The 20,159-nt window shown below is 35.4% G+C and overlaps 1 protein-coding gene across 1 annotated transcript; it reads right to left on the bottom strand.

Moving 5' to 3' along the window:
- Positions 1–1,034: 1,034 nt before the first annotated feature.
- GPATCH1 (G-patch domain containing 1) lies at positions 1,035–16,276 on the bottom strand. Its single transcript, XM_082770250.1, has 20 exons — positions 16,132–16,276; positions 14,213–14,347; positions 13,845–13,930; positions 13,254–13,414; positions 12,799–12,896; positions 12,564–12,622; positions 11,991–12,233; positions 10,846–10,993; positions 10,020–10,099; positions 8,798–9,002; positions 7,921–8,208; positions 6,963–7,141; positions 6,522–6,649; positions 6,131–6,264; positions 5,560–5,783; positions 4,681–4,885; positions 3,559–3,669; positions 2,973–3,097; positions 2,445–2,590; positions 1,035–1,242 (listed from the first exon to the last, which is right to left on the bottom strand). The coding sequence occupies exons 1-20, from the start codon at positions 16,208–16,210 to the stop codon at positions 1,221–1,223; spliced, it is 2,856 nt and encodes a 951-aa protein (XP_082626376.1). The 5' UTR covers positions 16,211–16,276; the 3' UTR covers positions 1,035–1,220.
- Between the last annotated feature and the right edge of the window lie 3,883 nt (positions 16,277–20,159).

The following is a 20,159-nucleotide window of genomic DNA, read 5'->3' as shown; positions in this document are numbered from 1 at the left end:
CTGAGCCAACGCAAGACTACTAACCACCTTGCTTTCATGAAGAGCTACCAGAAAGCTGTGGATAATAAATAATTCTTATTAAGTCAGTCACCAAAGAACTAGTATCTCCAACTGTGAATTTCAGTTTTTGTTCATACTTTCGGGCAGGAATGTTGGTTTGGTTTCCTGTACACCTGGAAGGAGAGGTTCTGTGTGTCTGCTTTTTCATAGGTTGTATTAAAATAACTCTGAGATAACAAGCATTTTTTAAATGTACTGTATTAAACAAAAAAAGTGATGTTTTAATTGTAATTACATAACGTTGCCAAATAATGCAGATTATAATTAAGAGTACTAATCTAGTACCAAGGTATTAAGGCTAATGGAACCTTAATTTTTGTCAATGTGACAACTTATTAGTTTAGACCTGCTATAGCAAATACAATACATAATTAGGAGACATAAAAATAACTTCAAGTACAGCCAGATACTGGAAAACTGCAATCTGAATTTCTACATTAGACTCAAAAAACAGAAAAAAGAAAAACAAAAGGCATACCCAATGCAAATTTTACATTTAATTAAGTTAGGACATTAACAACTAAGGCAGACAAAAATTACCCTCCAGCATTAGAATAAAATAGAACAGTTCAGTTGGAAGGGACATTCAAAGATCAAATCCAGCTGCCTGCCCACGTCAGGACTACCCAAAAGTTAAAACATATTACTGAGCACATTGTACAAATCTCTCTTGAACACTGACAGGCATAGGGCATCAACTGCTTCTCTAGGAAACCTGTTCCAGTGTTTGACCATCCTCACAGTAAAGAAATTTTTCCTCATGCCCCCTCTGAACCTCCCCTGGCACAGCTTCATGCCATTCCCACACATCCTGAAAGATCTAATTTAGAGGTCTTAGGCAATGACTTACTGTACAAAAATGATTTGTAATAATTAGTTTATTAAAATATCATGTTTTATGTTAATTAAAACAGAGCCTGCAATATTTCAGACTATGCTTTACAGAAGGAGTCTTTTTCAACATTCCACAATCCTTGCATTTCAATCCTATGAAGCATCACAAAATAAACATATACACGTTTACTCTCAGACAAATTCAATATGAATACAGTATCTACAATGCTTCAAAGTATACAATACGTAACTGATCTACCATCATGGAGGAGATCAAAAATTTGAGATTAAAAGTCATGCAGCACTGAAGAAAACAAGCTACTTCTTCAATACTGAAGTTGTTTCAATCTAAGAGAGAAAGATAAAGAAAACAGTTAGACTGAATAGTAACATGCAACATTCAGAGTATTTAATTACCTGAGCCATTTCTTAAACCTTAAGAAATATATGAGAAAAACATTTTGCCTCAGTGTTGAAACAAAAAAGCAAAGGCTAAGAAGTATCAGCTTGTACAACAAAGTCAAACCGTTCTGTGCAAAACGCACACAAACATATTTTGGCTATTTAGAAATAAAAAAGAAAAGTACCTTGGCTTTTTAATACAAAAATACAAATACACAACTGAATCTCAATTCCAAAGAAATGGAAGGCAGAGACCTTTGCAATGCTGCCTTTTGCCCTTTGTACATGCCCATTCCACTTAACAGCTAGACCACAATAATTTTGCCAGGATATCCAGATGCGATACTTCAAAAAATGTGTAGAGACCTGTCTTTCAGCTAATAGGAGAAGTTCAAGAGAATCCAATGTGGTGACTGTTCCACATGGGATGCTTTTTAATTTGACTATGATCTGAACCAGACGCAGTTACTTTTGTTTGTAGTTTACTTCAGCACTGAGCAAAATTAAGTTACAAACTGTTATTTTCCTATTTTCACATCTCTGCTTGCACTATGTTCAAGTCTCTAGTTTATAAAAATCTAACAGCAGAGTTTCGATTTACAAGACATACACAAGTCAAACATTCTGCTTGCTTCACTGTTCCTTGCTGAAGCACAGAATTATTAACTATCAATGCCACACAGCAGATCTATTTGAATTGGTTCTTTTGCTGATTATCAACAAACTAAAGCAGACTCAAAACATTCTGAAGCAGATACTGGTTCTAATGTTTCCAAGTAAAGATAGTAGACAAAGTAATGGAATATGACTCACCATCTGTACTAGTTCGATTTTTAACTCATTCAAAATTAATTCCACAATATCAGTTATATGTAACTGTAAATTCCATTAACTCGCACAGAACTGTTTATTTAGTGCCCTTTATCTCAAGAGGCTTCCATCCTAAAATTGATTATCCTCTAGCTTAAGATACCTAATACTTGTTTAATAAAGAAAGCAAACATTACAAACTAGCAGGCTTTAAAACATAGAGAGACTGGCTAATCCATATTTGCTACAAACAGCTTTACTAAAATGACACCTCATAAATTGAGGTTTTAGTTATCCACTGGAAAGCTTGTAAATGTTTCAGTCAGTTTTCTGTTTACCTTTTTAGAAGTTCTTTGGGTGACAAACCTGTGGTATCTATATCGCTAAGGCTATCACTGCTGTCTGTAGTATCTGAACTGCTGTCTTTTTCTGATTTTTTATTTTTGTGTTTTCCTTTGGTTTTGTGTTTCCTATGTTTCTTCTTCTGTAAAAAGGAAAAACAAACCCGTATTACGCTACAGTTTCATTTGGAAACAGTTGGTTCTGTTGCCTTCTGAAAGGCAACAAAAACAAAAAAGCAAACATCTCTAAAAGTTGATTTCAGCATAGGCTCCAAGCTTAATTGAAACAGGACGCTTACACAACATTAAACTACCCATAGTATTATCTGCAGTCACATTGTATATATGGAAAAAGCATCACCCTAGTAAGACAATTTACTATTCTAAAGTTCCAGTCTCAAAACACCTGAGAAAACACTTAAGTTGCTTCAGTCCCAGCATGTTTTCCTAGAATCTAGAAGAAATCATGAGAAAATTCAAGAGGCAGATCAAAGAATCAGTGAACTGTTTAGTTAAATTAAATACCTTTTCCTTTTTATGTTTGCGTTCCCTCTTAGACTTCTGTTTCTCTCTGTTCTTTTTATGTTTTTCTTTCCTACTAGGCCCCGGAAAACTTGCTGGCACAGCTGTTTCTTGTTGCCAAGTAGAACCTAAAGCACAAAGCACATGCAGAAACAAAAAGCATGAACAAAAAAGGTTAATTTCATTATTACTTTCTATATTAATCTAATAAGCTGCTTTAAAATAAAAAAATTAAGCTTTCAAATGGATGTGAAATGTATAAAAAATTTAACTGTAAACTTCTTATTGTAATTAAAGGACTTTGAAATCTATCAATAAATGAATTACAATTCTCACCCTGTATCTTCATTACATTTTTTTTTAACACTGCCTCTATGGAATTACAACAAAGTTGGTACAGGCAGAAAAGTTCCTGTTAGTCCATCACAGCACGACTACAAAGTGTTTGTCGATGACAGTTTGACATAGTTCAGGCATTTAAGAGGTAAAGTAGCTATTCACAAACATTTATTAAAGAGAAATATCATACATCAAATACCTTACATCTTCAACATGCAGAATTCATATACAAGAAATATATAGAACCTACCAAAAGGAAAAGCTGGGGGCAACTTTGGCCCAAATTCCTCTGCTGCATCCAGTTCCTGCTTTGAAGCAGGCAACAAAGAAACACCAGGCTCCGCGTTAGCAGACACATTGTCTATGAAAATAAAACAAAACAAAGACTTCTTTATTCAAAAGCAAGAAACATTTTTGTCAAGATATGCTGAAAAAAAGTTAAAGCAGACTTTCTAAAAAACTCTAAGAAAGCAAACTGATTGGCATCTTATATCTCTGTGGATTTTCTTGGCTAACTGCATAGTTGACATCCTGAAAGATTGCAACATATAAATACATATTTCTAACTCAAAATTAACCTATTATACAATTATAATTTACTTACTATCAGTACGTTTGCTTTTATTTAACAAGGTAGTATGACTTTTATACTACTTGGCACAAAAAAGACTCTACATGATCTACAAAGTTCATAAAAACTGGAAGTTAGATGTTAACAGAACCAACTGTGAAAGAATGTGAAAGTTTTCTCACTGAAAGCTAAGTATATTGTGCATTTTGTTAATTTAATGATATTCTGAAAATATAGAAACATTTTACAACCCACTTATTGAATTTTAGTAACGTAAAAGATTGGTCTTCTCCCTCTCTTGTAGAATTATAGTGACAACTTTTATAACTAGAATATAAATAAAATGCAACCTTCTGATGTCCTAGTAAAATTATTTTTAACATAACATTTTACAGGAATGTCAGTATTTAGAAAGTGACTTTATTAAATAAATGCATACTATTTATTTCTGAACTTGTAAAATATCCACCATAAGATAGGAATAACTTATTAGCTTATCTTATGACTTATAAAGTTTCCCTTTATGTCCGCCCTTACCTTAGATGTTTTTTCTGCCCTCACTGTTTAACAAAAACGTTTTATAGGTTCTGTTTGCTTGTAAAATCTATGCAAGACACATGGCAACATGAATAACACTAACATACAAGGTCTTATTCAGAACTGTACTATTCACATTTTCTTCATGCCTAGATAGACCAATACCAGATGAGCTGCACAAGAGTACAGCACTGTCCTAGCAGTCCCAGAGTACTTGATTCATACAGGAATTTTTTTATAAGATGTTTTTAAAAATAAAGATACCTTGTGAATTAGATGAGGAACTATCTGGTAGATTAACTTGCTTAGTGGTTTCTGAATCTGTTACTGAAGTAGTTGGTTGCTGCTCTTCTTCACTCTCTTCATCAGAGGAAGAAGATTTTTCATCAGAGGAACTCACAAAAATGGCCTTAAATAAGTCCATGGATGGTCTGCTTTCTTCTTCTTGATCTTTATCTTCATCAGCTACCTGCAAAACAGCATAACAAACCATATATAAACACTAAAGAAACTAAAAATCAGCTAAGTTGAGCAATACAGCAAGTTCAAACATTCTGAGATGCATTTACAAAATAATCACATATCGCAATAGGTAGGCCAAAACCTTGAAGCACTGCTAAACTCATGTCCTCTTAAGGGTACTGCAATTTGTGCTCTACACAGTTGAAAATAGATCCCAAGATATTAGAAATTCTTATTTCATTAATTTCATTCAGAAATTCATTAGTTCAAACTTCTCTTATATGCTACTCAAAGTAAATTTATTCAAAGGAAAAACATCACCTTTCTCCACAATGTATGCACCCTCCTCTGCTCAAAGCAGAAAAAAAAAATACATATACCCTGTGTCTGTGAGCAAAGTGGGTATAAGTGACTGAATTTAACCCCCTAGTTGGGAGCTAAATTTTATCTTTTCTTAAGCTGCTACTTCAAGTACAGATAGTCATACTTGCTGTCCTTGTATGTTGTGGAAGTTTCACCTCTGAGTTATAAACTCAAAATTTTTCCAAAGGTAATCTCACTTCCTCTTTGCTTATCCTGAGTGGGCCCTTCAGCAAACTGATCTGTGTTAAACCAATTCATATACTACACGAAATTATTTCAGGGTTGCCTTTATGTTCCTAAACACCATTGTGAACCCACCTCACTGGGAAGAGTTTCACTTGCCCTAGTTCCACATTCTTCTGTTGTTGGCTCTGGTGGCTTCTGCTGAAGATCAGCTTTTGATTTAGATTCTTCTGTTGTTGGCACTGGTGGCTTCTGCTGAAGATCAGCTTTTGATCTAGCAAGACTAATGAATTCACTGATAGAATCTTTTTTCTCCTTTTCTTTATCTGATACATCCCATCTAGAAGGTTTCTTTGGTTCTAAAAAAGTCCCAAACATTCAAATCAGTTGCATGCTAAATTATATTACATTTTATGACCTACTTGATTTTAAAATAACCTGTTTCTTCAGTATGGTTTGGTACTTTTAAAATCTTTTTAATGAATATGACCTATAAAGGTCTTCTAGGTGCAAAAAAACCATCATAATCATACTGACGTTTGTTTTTATGTCTGAACCGAATTTATTGCATTTATTTTCAAATTTCATGTCTTTCTCTTGAATTCAAAAATACTGAATTTATAGATAAATTCATTCTCCATAACAAAGATAGGCATTTCTATACCATTACCTCATAACTAAATGAATAAAACAACAACCAACTTACTGCTAAGACTGCTATTCTGTTGGTTTTTTTCATTTGTTTCTTGAGTTACAGATGTGGTAGGCTCAGGCAGAGTTAAAAAGTTAAATACAGAATACTTGTCTCTCTTCACTTTTGGTAAACCAACGATGGAAGAACTATAGGGAAATTAAAAAAAAATAAATTGATTATTGTTTTCGACATAGAAAAATAAGGCCTCAAATTATCTACAACAGGCTACAGTAGTCCTTAAAATGCATACTATTTTCTCAGAAGTGATTTCACCATGTTTAATGAGGCCAATTAAAACACTGTAAGGATTTAAAACATCAAGCCACATTTTTCAAAATCATATGACAAAATGTCAGAATTTTTTAAAGTGTTAAAAATAAGTATATTCTATCAATCATCTCACTTAGGATATGGATCAGGAACATTAAATCTTTTGCACAACAACTTTTCAGGGTGCCATTCAAACTTGTCTCTGGTGAGTTTGCCAAACATCTTCATCTTCACAGCAGTTTCCTTATCATCAGTATCATTCTGAAAAAGTCAAAACATTATCTCATACATAACTAACAACTTACTAAATTAACTTTTTAATTAACTTACTGAATTAACTGAATTAACAAGACAACTGTCCTGTTGTCACACTAACAAATAAATATTTCAATGTAGATTAACAAATCACTGCTTTGTTTGCAGCAAACATTCTCAAAGGTTTACCTAACAGAAGAGCAAAAAACCATTATTGACGTGGTATCTACAAAAGTTTTAGAGAAAAATAATTTTGAAAGTCGGGACAAAGGCAACAAACATAACTTCTATATACTAGAAAGACAGTAACAGCATATACCTCCTGGTCCCGAGGAACTTCGACTTTGTCAACATCATCTTCATATTTGGCCCGCGTAAACCTGGATGACAGGGTTGAGTTTGAGGACTTATAGAACATTGCTGCACGGAAGAATTCCTCTTGTTCTCTTCCTCGTTCCCATTCTGTCATAGTTGGGTCTAAATGACGTTCTAACGTATCTAGTATAAGTTAAGGAGAGAAGTAATTAGCAAAAATTAGAGCTTACTTAAATTTGCTGCTTTTCAAGAAAAAAAAAAAAAAAGATAAGCAAGCATCCCTGCAAGTATGTAATATGCATTTGGTTTAAAGACAGTATTAATCTCAACTGTATTATTAAAAATTACTGTATGCTATCATTTTACAGCCACAGATTCTTCTAGGAAGAGTAATTCCAAATGTAATTGACAGTAGTGTCTGTCAGAATATCCAAAGAACATGCAGAACAAGCTCTGACAAGTGTAAACTACTTCACTCACTTTACAATTCCTATCTCCTCCAGAAGGGTATGGTTTGGCTTTTCTTTTGATTTTTCCTCTCTTATTTGAGAAAAAGGTGAAAGGAGTCAAAAATTGCAATTCTGCTGTGACAACTGCTTTCTTTCTGCCTTTATAGGATCTGTCAGTTTTACTCCTCACAAAGAAGCAAACTAAATGAAACTCCTTATTCCATGCATAATAGTTTACAGCACTGGCAAGAGCTGAAGTCTACTTTGCCAAATGAAAAAAAAATAAATATGCTGTTTCCTAACCAAAACATCCTTTACAATTTCACTTGTGCCACAGCAAAGTATGAAATGCAACGCCTAAAATCAAGTCTTGCTAACACTTAAACTCCTGAGCAGTTTCACTGAAGTCAATACAATTAAATGTCATAAAAAATTTCTTAAGAATTGCAATAGTTGTTGGGCTTATTTTGGCCGTAGAAAACTAAAAATTTCAGGATTTCTTTCCTTGGTTACCTTTTTCTCCTTGTTTAAGACTTCTCACAAAACTTTCATATCTTTTTTGCTTTTCTGGATCTTTTGCAAATGGCTTGAAGTCACTAGAACCAGCGTTTGCAATCTGCCCCCCCAACAACATTTGCCATTTTTGAAAAGCATCATCTGCAGAGGCTGGCTGGAATCTGCTATTCCGTGATGGCTGAGGTAACGTTTTGGCTTTCATTTGTTGTTCAGATGCTTGCTTCACTTCTTTGAGTCTCTCTCTATCTTTCTCAGACAGATATTCCATAACAGAACGAGCTGGACCTAAAATCAAAAGAAGAAGTTAAAATAAAAATTAATACAATTATTTCTGACCCTTCAGTGGAGAAAAAAGCCTACACATACACACATTCAGAGAAAATACTCTAAAGCTAGAACACAATATAACGGCAGAAATGGCATATGAGAACTGTTGGTCACTATTGCATCTTTTATGCTATTTGCCACATGTGTACATATTACCTTGTAAAATTTACTATTGTAGATATAAATGCCATATTTACAAGATAATTTTTAGTGGATTTACATGTATTTCAGTGATGCCTCATTTTTACAGAGAAAAATGTCAAAACTCACAACTTACTACATAATGAATTCATAAGGCCACTACAAAGAAACATCTAATCCTATGCATGCTTTTCTTCTTTAAGACTTAAGTGCATGAAAATGCAGACAGACATCAATAGCTCATCTGTAGAAATGGAAATGGATAATGACAAGGTATTTTGGCTAATCAACTTGATTTACTATTTTTACATTAGAAAATAGTGTTCAAGACTAAATCAAATTTTTATTGTTATATAAACAATTTGGGGACCTGAAAAACAAGCAAAGGTGTGATATCCATCAATACCTTTCAGAACAGCCTCTCCTAGTTGTTCCCTCCTCTGAGACGCGTTCAGTGCATGCCTGCTTTGCTGTGTCATGTTGCTGCCAAGTTTTCCAGTTGATTCCTCTAATGCCTTCTGTAAATGGTAGTTTTCATTCCCAGCAGCTATTACAGGTCGAAAGTAATGAACTGGTCTGTAATTTCGTGGCAGATCAGGTGGTAGATAAATCTTTACAGAGAAGTGGGAAAAAAAAACACAACACAACAACCAAAAGCAAGATACAACTTTGTATTTAACCCTTAGAAATGTTTCAGAAAGGTCACTTCAATCTAAAAATTCCTCAATTTACAACTAGCAGCAGAAAGAGACATCACAAGCTACTGATTATTTTAGACTGAGTCAGTAAGTGGCACTGTAATACAAACTTTTGGAACAAATTGTTCTATTGTTAATAGATAACAGTTACACAATATAGGAAAACACATCAAGAAGCAGCAAATATAAACCAGTCTTAATACACATTGCTCTCATTTGAGAAAATGCTCTTGATAATGCTCATAAATTACTCTTTTAAAAACAGAATTCACATATGATTTAGTCAGTTAATTGAATAATTGAGTACTTCTGTGTTTTCTATTTTTCATGTCTTTCAAATTCCTTTTCCCCTACATTCTGCATGCAAGCTTCAAAAGGTTAACTCTCTGCCTCTTATACAATTCAATTTTATATACCATGCAAACTTTCTTCATTCACAAAAGTACCTTATCACAAAACTCCATTCATCACTCCAATTTATGCAATCATACATGGAATAAAAGATACAAAGCTAAGAATAAAGCTAACAAACTAACTTGTCACCAAAACAGTGAAGTGGACGAAGTCTGGGGACTAATTTTTTACATGATAAACATCCATTTACATGATAAATGGATGTTAGTTATATTTGAAGGATATAAAAGCAGATGTGCATTATTTATTGCAAAGTTAAATCAAATCACTCCTCCAACTTTATTCAAAATAACAGTAAGTAGTGTACAATGTATTTGCTCAAGGGTTGTACATGGGCAAAGTTTAAATTAATCCATTAGTTTGGCAGCTTCCACATACCCAGCAGTCTATGCTACTTACCAGAACTTTCATTTCTAAGAAAATAAAAAAACATTGAGCAACAGTAAAATCCATATAGCACAGGTCAATTTTGCTTTGGATGTTATTCTTATGGCAAAAATGTCAGTATCTGCTTACCTTGTTTGGAGCTGATGATTTTGATGCCAAGGAAAAGCCATCCAAGATTTTTCCTATATATTTAACTTCTGTGTCAGACCCTACAAATTACCATAGAGTTGGTCAATATTTAAAATGTGTATGTTTGACAAAAAGCATTTTTTCCTGAAAATTTTATATTTTGCAGTACATTTGATAGAATATGATTGGAGTTGTTTGTTCTCTTTGCCTTTCATTTAAATTCAATGACTATGAGTCTGGCTATAGCATTACACAGCTAAAATACTAGAAATACAGGAAGAATCCTATAAAATGAACCTGGCTACTGGTACAGCATCAGTACCACTAGATGCACATCTAACATCATAAGTGCATTAATTGCATACAACTTAATATCAAGAAGTTGTCTAGAAAATGCTGAGTATTCCATGCACTTAGAAGTTGCACTAAAAATACAGCAGTATCAAGACAAAACTTGCAAATGTTATCATTTGCAAATAAGCAAATCTAAAAAAAAAATCTTTGAAAGTATTAGGTCATATTTTGCAGCTATAGTTCATAATCATCTTTACTTCAGTGGAATTGAATGCTATATTTCACAGAGCAGCGCATACTGTCCTTTTAAAATGCGATTTGGGTTTTTAGTCTAAACTAGGATTCGTGTAGGACTTCAAAATTATTTCCAGAACTGAAACACATGAATCTTGCAGTAAGACTAGACAAAGCTTCAGATATCATAGCTAGGAGATACCAATCCCTTTAAAATATTTGGAAAAGAGAGACTACACTTACGTGATGCTTTGAATACAAATCACACTAACTCTTTAGTTAGAACTATAGTTCTTACTTTTTTTGGATTTATACTGCTTAGGTGCTGTCCAGCCATACAAGCCATCTCCAGGTTCTTCATCTTTTAGAACTGTATCGTATTTTGACAATGTTTCAGTTGCATAAATATCATCATCTTCTTCCTCTAAAGCTCCTACACCAAAAGCCTGTAACATATTTTAAATAAAAGTAATAGGAATTTAAAAATGTGAAAATTGTATTTTTGGCTTAAGTCACATGATAGAACACATCTACATCTGTATCTATCCATCTACAGTATGTAAGGTGCCCTATAAACAACAATATACATAGATGCATACTGGGAAAAAAAATGTACTACGATATAAGAAAAACAAGAGGTAAAAACTGGAGGGGTGACAGGAGACAGGGGAGAACCAAACATATTCCGCTTATTCCACTCCCTTAGCAGTAAGGGACATTAAGTTTGGTCAGCACAGGGTGAGGACAGCATAGACTTACAGTCTATGTGCAGGTTAAGCACTCAAAGCAAAATAAACAAAAACAACAACAAAAACATTAAACAGCACAAAAAATAAATTCTAAAAGTATATAAATCGACAGCACTCCTACATAAGAACTACAAATAAAATGGAAGGAAGCAAAACCCCTCTAACTCTAAAAAGTTTAAACTAAAACTCTAAAACTCTAAAACTCTAAAACTCTAAAACTCTAAAACTCTAAAACTCTAAAACTCTAAAACTCTAAAACTCTAAAACTCTAAAACTCTAAAACTCTAAAACTCTAAAACTCTAAAACTCTAAAACTCTAAAACTCTAAAACTCAACTTTAGTTTAAACTAAAAACATACTGAACATCAACTTTCTCTAATCAAGTAACAAGCATTTTCTCAATCCAATCATTCATTGAGTTCTTTTTATATTTCTCTTTAACACTATCAATAAATGAAAGCAGTTAAGAGTTACAAGGATTTGCTCACATGTTCACATTAAAGAGGTTAACAAACAGAAACGAGGTATTCCTAATGCTGTTTTCAAACCATACTTCAGGTTTCTTACAATACAGTGTCTACAGTGACTATGTTAGTGTCTACAGTGACTATGTGCCTTCCACAAAGGAAAAAAAAATCAAAATTCATTTAGATTTTATTACATTACTAATAAAATGCATTAAGCAACATCTTACTTGGCCTGTGATACCTAGTTTTCTTCCTCTATTGTGTCGCAGATCACCAAGTGAATTACTTGGGTCTTCAGAACCCGCAAAAAGATTAACATGTTCTCTTCCAGATACACCAAACAAAGCTTGTGTGGGGTCCAAACCCTTATAACCAAGTCCATGGACATTCTCCTTTGGAGTCAAATCTACAGGCATTACATCTTTCGGTGCAAACGTCACATTCTCTGGCTGGTATTCATCTTCTTCGTCCTTGTACAATAAAAGTATACAAGAACAACTATGAATAAAAGAGTTTGGTACATTTAGCTTTTACAATATTTAGTTAATGTAAAACTAGGCAAGCTTGATTTTCCTTAACTATATATGAAACTATTTTTGAACTACACCTGCTTAGCTAGCAAAAGAATAAATTTTGTTACATTCAATCTTTTTCATAGTAAGCATAATAAATATTTACAAACAACAAAATCTGAAATTGCACACTGAAGTGCTGGTTAAAAAGCATCTTTTTTTTTAATGCGTGTTAACACACAAGTTATTTTTATGTAAGTCAACGAAAAGCTTTTGCCTGCACAGTACCTCAGAACCTTCTGACAGTCCAGGTGGTAATGCACAACCATATATTTTCACTTCAGGGTCTGTAAGAGACGTAACAGCATCCTTATTAAATTTCTCTAAGATTAAAGAAACATATTAAATAAAATGATATCTTAAAATGAGCTTCTTAATGGTCTAACTATCTAGTTAGATTAATATTGGTCTAACTTGAAGGCTAACTTTCTATTACTGAGTTCAGGAACTTCACTGAACTTACCAGGTTTCTGCCTACGTGGCTTTCTTTTGACTCGCGGTCCTATGCCTTGTCCATCTTTCCAACCCATTTTTCGCAACAGTTCAACACCAATTGTTATTCTAAGAAGAAAACCAAAGAAAACAAAAATAAATAAAAAAACTCAGACCACAATTTTAGTATTCCTTGAAAAATAATATATAACAACACCATTTGAAAATGTTTTTGCACCATACTTTCAAACCAAATCTGAACACATCAACATTTGAGTATATGCTGTATCCATCTCTAAATTCTCACCTAGCACAAGACTGCACATGCAAAACAAAAATCCAGATGGAGGCCACTTTGAAAATGCAAAACTGAAGAGCTTTCATTCTCCTTCATGAGTTATTTTAATCAAACATTACTTGCCTTAGCAATAAAACACTTGTAAGTGAATAAAATTGCTTGATTAACTTTTATTTAAATTTACTTACTTTGATGGTCCTATTAAATCATCAAATGCAGTAGTTCCTGGAATGGCAGCAACTACTCCTGCAATCTGTCTAGCTTTTTCTTTGATTCTGTCTTTAGCTTTGGATGCAAAATCATCTGTGGTTGTAATATCTTTTGGTGCTATCCCAAATTCACTAAGATCCTAGAAAATATAGACAAAAAATAAAAAAATATATTAAAAAATATTTTTCCTGTTTTTTTCTTAAAGGTTAACTTAGTATAATAGTAAAGGAAACAAAACAGGATGTGACCCTTATATTGGCAACATTTTTCAAGCCATTTTTTCATATCTTTGATTTTTGAGTAACCTGAATGGTCGCATTTCAGTTTCAAAAGCATTTATATCTTCTCAAAGTGAAAGGTTTGAAGTTTTGTTTTGTTTTTAATATTGAGATTACAGGAGTTTTCCTAGGTGTATCAGCGAAACATCCTAAAAATCTAGAAGTATAACACCGTATACATGAAGTAATTTTGAAGTTAGTTTTGCTATTTAAGTTCTTTTTTCACGGCCTGAAAAAACTTACAGTCACGGCAACTACTTCCAAAAGAGATGTATGTATTTCTAAATGTACCTCTTCATCCATGAAGTCTTCTGGTCCAAGAACGGTTCTGTCTGCTCTTTTCTGACGTGATGATATAAAAGCTGAAGGAGTCCATCCTTAAAAGTAAACCATTTAAAGTAAGGTATTGTAAACTACAATCTAGTATTTAAAAATAAATCAAACATTTCAACCTTACATTTTAAGGATACATCACGAGAACATCTATAAAACTGCAGTGTAAGAACTGAAGGGGAAATACCTTAAAAAATATTGTTCCAACTACTTACAGAATAACGAACAGTAGGAAAAAAAATGCTTCATGACAGTTAATTTATTTTCACTAATGTTATATTACAATAACCATATAACCCTTCCCAGAGGACAGAAAGATATCTGACCTTCCTTTGTGCCAACAGTGTTAAAGTAACCAGCAGAGAAACCACCAGTAAATGCTCCATGAAAACGTTGATATCGTCCCTTTGCATCTTTAACAGTCTGTTCTTGAAGAGGAACTGGCTTTTTGAGTCGTTCACCTACAATCAGATAAACCACAAAACTAAATCACAACACTGCATAAAGAATGGAATCTCTGCTTAGTCCAGAAACCATTTCTTCCCTTGCAATTAAGAACAAGACTGAACGGCAGCCACCCTAAAGTAAAAAGCATCAGCAGTTTACACTTATTCCAACCTATTTAAAATATTTGTATACATTGTTAATATACACTGCCAGAACAAAAGCATGAAGTGTTCAAATAGAAATTCTTACTAGTTCTGAAAACACTTATTTTCCTGCAGTCAGATTAATAAATTACCTGTCCACTTAATAACCCCTCTAGTCTGTAAATATTTCCCCTATACATCACAGGCACTTAGAACTATTCACAAAGCACTAGAAAGGTTTGAAATGCTAAATACTTACCACTCGGATTCTCCTTAATATTGGTTGATATGGTTAATATATGCAACTTTTTTATATAACATTTTACATACTGAGAGTAAAAAAAATCCTACCACTATAAACTTTCAACAGAATCTTTTATTTGACTCACAAAAGACAACACGCAAAATAAATAACATCCATAAAGAGAAACTAATGATGCTTCTTACATACACGTTAGTCCACACTAGAAGCTTCTGAAGGAACAAAAGGATTTAAATGTATTTTATGGTGATAAGAAACTCACAGGTTCACAAGGCCTAGCCAATTTCCCTTTTGTACAAATTCATTCATGCACATAATACCATTATTACTATTTACTGAGAACAGAAGAGTTCCAGGCTTGGCAGAAAATAATATGCAATATTACAGTTTCTCTAAGGATTAACCCACTGAAACTATTAGACCACTATTTGTCAGAGATTTCTTAAAGAAGCACTTTTGTTGACTTAAACCAAGCTACCCCCAATATTAGAAATCAATATTAAAGATGGGTGATTTGGGCCTGATCTCTTCAGGCACAACTCCTGGCTAAATATTCTACAGAAGCTACATAAAAACACACACCTGTGATCACCACTGAACCCTGTACAGCTTCAGTTATTTATTTGCAGCTACCTGTTGTGACAATTACAGGAAAAAATGTTTTTTCACTTTAACAGGAAATAAATTATTAAAAACTGCTAATGTCATGTTTAACCCTTCAATCTTCAAAGACAGGGAGGAGTATTATGAAGCGCGTCTTTAACGTCAATAGAATGGCTATGCTACTTCAAGTCTAATCTGATTTGGAAATCACAAGGGTATGTCACTGTTTTCATTTTTTTGCTGTCATTGATGATAACAAGAAAAACAAAGGATGGTGGTTCCAGAGAAACAACAGCGATCTTCTACCTTGACAGGGCATCCTGGTGCTTTCAAACCTCGGCCAGGCAACAAAACTTCCATCTTTATTATCAGGCGGACAGCCCCGAGAATAACAACCACTGCCCGCTGACTTGAAAATTTTACAACTAACACCAGCCGGGACGTTACAGAAATACCAGAACCACGAAACTCAGCTAAAGGGTTTTAAAAACACACGGAAGGCCAGTCCTGCTCGGTAAGTGTGTTACAACACCGGGGCCGGCAGCCTCCGGGGGCCGTGTGGGGCGCCCCCAGGGCGGCGGGCAGGGGGAGGCGGCTCTGCCCTGTGCCCACAGACCCCAGCGCCCCCGGCTCTGAGGGGACGGGAGCCGGGGCCGAGCCAAACCGGACCGGGCCGCTCCTCCCGGGCCGCTCGGCCGCAAGGGCCGCGGTAAGTGCCCCTGGGCCGCCTCCAGGCCCGCGGCCCCCACAGCGCGGGGAGAGGCGCGGGGCGCCCCGCCGGGTCCCTTACCCTCCTGCAGGGGCTGCAGCGCGGTGCCGTAGCTCACCAGATCCTCCTCCTCGCTGTCGCTCGAATCCGCCGCCGCCATCTTGGCAGCACGGCGGCCCGCGAGGGCCAAGGCGGCGCCACGGGAGGCGGCGGGGCCGGGGCCGGGCCCGCCTCACCTCGCCCCGCGCCTCCCCACAGGCGGGGCCCGGGTGTCGGAGCCGGCCCCGGCCGCTCGAGGTCCCCCCAGAGCCACCCGGGTGTTTCAGCGAGGCTGTTTTCAGCCGAGGCTGCCGACCCGGGGAAGGCTGTGGGGAAAGGGAGAAAAGGCTGCAGTGTCGTCTGTCCAGATCGACGGGCTGAAATGCCGCTTGGTGTCTTTGGCAACTAATCAAGCTAAAAAAGAGTCAAACGCTTAACATAATAGCCACTCAGCTACATCCTGCAAACATCCTATGCACCAGATAAGACCTGTTATCAAAATACCTTTGGTCTAAGGGCTAGGAAAAGGATAGCAAAAGCTCCATGACACAGAACTGCCTAAAATGAAGGTGCAAAGCAAGCTCCCTGAATCCAGATGAACAAAGGAGATGGGGATTTTATCAAATTGCAGTTTGGAGCCGATAAACAGCCAAATCTGTTTGACCACGTTGCTTTTAAGAGCACTGGAATACATGTAGGCTCCCCAGGGACGTAGTCATGGCACCAAGCCTGTCGGAGTTTAAGAAGCATTTGGACTATGCTCTCAGTCATACGGTCTGAATTTTAGGGTACACCTGTGTGGAGCCAGGAGCTGGACTCGATGATCCTCGTGGATCCCTTCCAGTACAGGATATTCTATGATTCTATTAAAAAGAACATGCAACAGGAATCAGTGCAGTAGTTTTTGGGTTCAAAGTCCCAGAGCAAAGAACTATCCCTTTTACAGATACCCATTTACAGGTATCTGCATCTCTTTGGGGAGGTTTGTATCAAGAGGAAAGCTTTTACTAAACATATTTTATATAAAGACCACATAAGAACAAGTAAGTATCCATCGATGACAATCTCAGTGCTGAAACTATAAATTTTAAGTTTGTCTTTTCCCAGTGTTACCCATCAGAAACCCAAAGGTCAGTTTTGATTCATTTGATTTCTCAACCTTGCAGTTTTTCTTAATACTGAGATTTGCTAGAACCTCAACATACTATAAAAAAAAAAAAAAAAAGTGTTGCATTCCATTTATCTGGAACTTTTGCAAACAAGGATCACCAGTTTCTTGAAATCCTTGAAAATAAATCACAATGCAGGCTTGGGAGACTCCTGCACTTAACAGATAAGACATCTGCAAGTTTAGTGGTGTACTCTCTAATCCAGCTTTTGTGTTTGTACACACAGAACTGGTTTCTTTCAAAGTCAAACTACCTGAGTTTCATGTGGTTTCAGGTTTCCACAGGAAATATTTACACAATTCTATGCAAATAGGGATTATTCGGTTTTATTTGGGTCTCTAATTCACTTAAAAACAATACAGTAGAAGTCACAGACATTTATCTGCATGCGTTATCTTTTCTCATCATTAGTAATTAGTAAGCAGTTATGTAGAACATATAGTAGAAAAATAAGTTGTTAGCGCAGCTGTTGTTTCTCTTTGTTTAGGAAATAATTGTCCATGAATAGTCAAGTCTCTGTGACTTTGATTCAACACACATGCTTAAATAAACCCTTTTTGAACAATGTTAACAGAAAATCTTTTGCTTGTCTTGTCTGTTATGTTCAAAGTGATGGGGTAATCAAATCTTGAAGTGCTTTTTTCCCCGTTAAGTCTCTTATCAGATTAGAATTACTTTTGTATCACAGTGGTATTGCCTTGTCCATAGTAAACTCTATCTCCTATTTACAATTGTTACACCTAGTGAAAATTGCTTTCTGTAGCTGTTAAACCAGACAATGATTCCAACGTCTTTTGATAATGGTAATAAAACTAAAACACTTGGAAGTCCAGATAGTTTGTGTTTGAATACATTTTTCACAATGTGAAATAAAGAAAAAAACAACACAGCATTTTAAAATGAAAGCTCAAATACTTGTCAGTACATATGAAACTGAAACAGGGCCCCAAAACCATACATGGACTTCAGGCATTAGTTTTCAATACATTTTCAACATCTGGTTTTGAATTAGTGCATCAAGGTGGTAAAAAAAGCAGCATAATCTATATACAAAAGAAGGAAACAAAAATTTGATTCATTCACAAGTTTTAAAAGCATTTTAAAGAAAAAAAAATATATAAGAACAAAAAGTATAACATACAATAATACACTAACATTTTATTATCAAAAACACAACGAAGGAGACAAACATGACTTAACCCCTTACTTATCTTGGTTTCAATGGGAATTTTCATCTTAATATTCTTCCTAACAACACGTGGTTACAGTATCAGTTGAGGAAACACAAGTGGAGTACAGACCCTGAGGCACTGTTTAAGCCAAAGTGCTCATTTTCATTTTCTAAACAATGAACAAAGAAAGAGATAATGCCTATGGTCCTTAAGTACACAGATTTTTATCTATGGGTTTCAGTTAAAGGCAAAGCATTACTGAAACAAGTGATGATTTTGCCCATGTCTGGCTTTACATTCTTAAATCTCACTGAAACTGCATCACCCTGAAACTGCAGTGTCTTGTTTCAAATATAGTCTTGTAGTAGAATAGGCAAAGCATACTAGTTATTCAATACTAAATTGGAGATTTTTTTCAGTGATCATAAAGCTCCAGTTAACTGTGCAACACAGTTAACTTGAAGAAACGCTGAAATGCTGCATCTGTAGCCAAACATATTATTACTATAGTCATCCAAAGGCTTTCTACTGAGTTTGTGTAGCACTTTTTATACCATTTGGTATTACTCAGTAAATTTCTTGTTTAGGAAACCTTCTGGCACTACTTGCTTGCAATTCCTGTCTGGTCACTTTTCAATTCATCTGTCATAAAATGCAGAAGGACTTCTTTTGTTTACGAGAAGACCTCCCATTCTTTAGTCTCAATGCTTTCTGATTAAAAAAAAAACTCCTACATCTTGTAAACTTTTAACAGCCTTAAAGGAGACTCACAACACTATTGATATTGTGCCCCCACGACCCATTTTGGCCATTTTTTTTTTTTTTTAATTTATTTTTTTTCTCCAATATATATTTGTAGACCGTTAGGAAAGAAAAGGAGAGAAAAAAATAAACTATGAACCCTTTTTCTCTCTCCTCACCTAAAACTTCTCTATGGTAACCAGACATTTCCTCATTAAAGAACTGCAATCTTCAGAAATAAAAGATGACAACTAGCTGGCAGCTGAACTCACCAACTATAAAGTTACAGCTTGTCAGGGATGCTGACAAAATCTTCTCTTTTCTCTCAGAATCAAAGTTTAATAATCAAAGCCAACAACAACTGGAGGAGAAATAAGTAACTATGTGTCTTGTCAAGAATTCAAGTATGTACCTTGAAAAACAGCATTCATTTGATGCATACTTCTCTCTTCATACAGTTCTGATGTGCTTTTGCTGATAAGCCTCTGTGCCTGTCTGGAATAAAACATGTCTTTGAAGCACCTGTTACCATCCCATAGCCACAATGTCTATAGTCAAAAAAATAAACATTGGCTTCTCACAGAGGTGCACCTGTCCTAACTAAGTAAAACCAGATTTGAATCTTCCAAGTCCCAACAGGAAATTAATTTCCCAAAGCAAGACCATTTTATACTGGCCAAAGAGAAGAATGAAGACTGGAATTTCCTATGCCCACGTATTTTTTCAGGATGGGGGAGGGCAAGAAGGACAGGACTGACTGAGAAAGCAGTTATGCATACAAAACAGAAACATGCCATATAATGTGTATGAGTACACATGTATCATACATACTATCATGTGTCTGTGGTAAGGCCACCCAAATTCTAGTCCCTCTTACCTTGACTTTTGTGGGACAATTTTTGGGACAACTCAAGCTCTGCTATTCTGTGCCTATTTTCAGTGCGGTCATTGTATGCATCACCTGGCAGGTTTATCTGTGAAAATGCAC

This window comes from Aythya marila (assembly GCF_965140915.1).
Source record: "Aythya marila genome assembly, chromosome: 12".
NCBI classification, from domain to species: domain Eukaryota; kingdom Metazoa; phylum Chordata; class Aves; order Anseriformes; family Anatidae; genus Aythya; species Aythya marila.
This window is presented reverse-complemented; position numbering and strand designations above follow the sequence as displayed.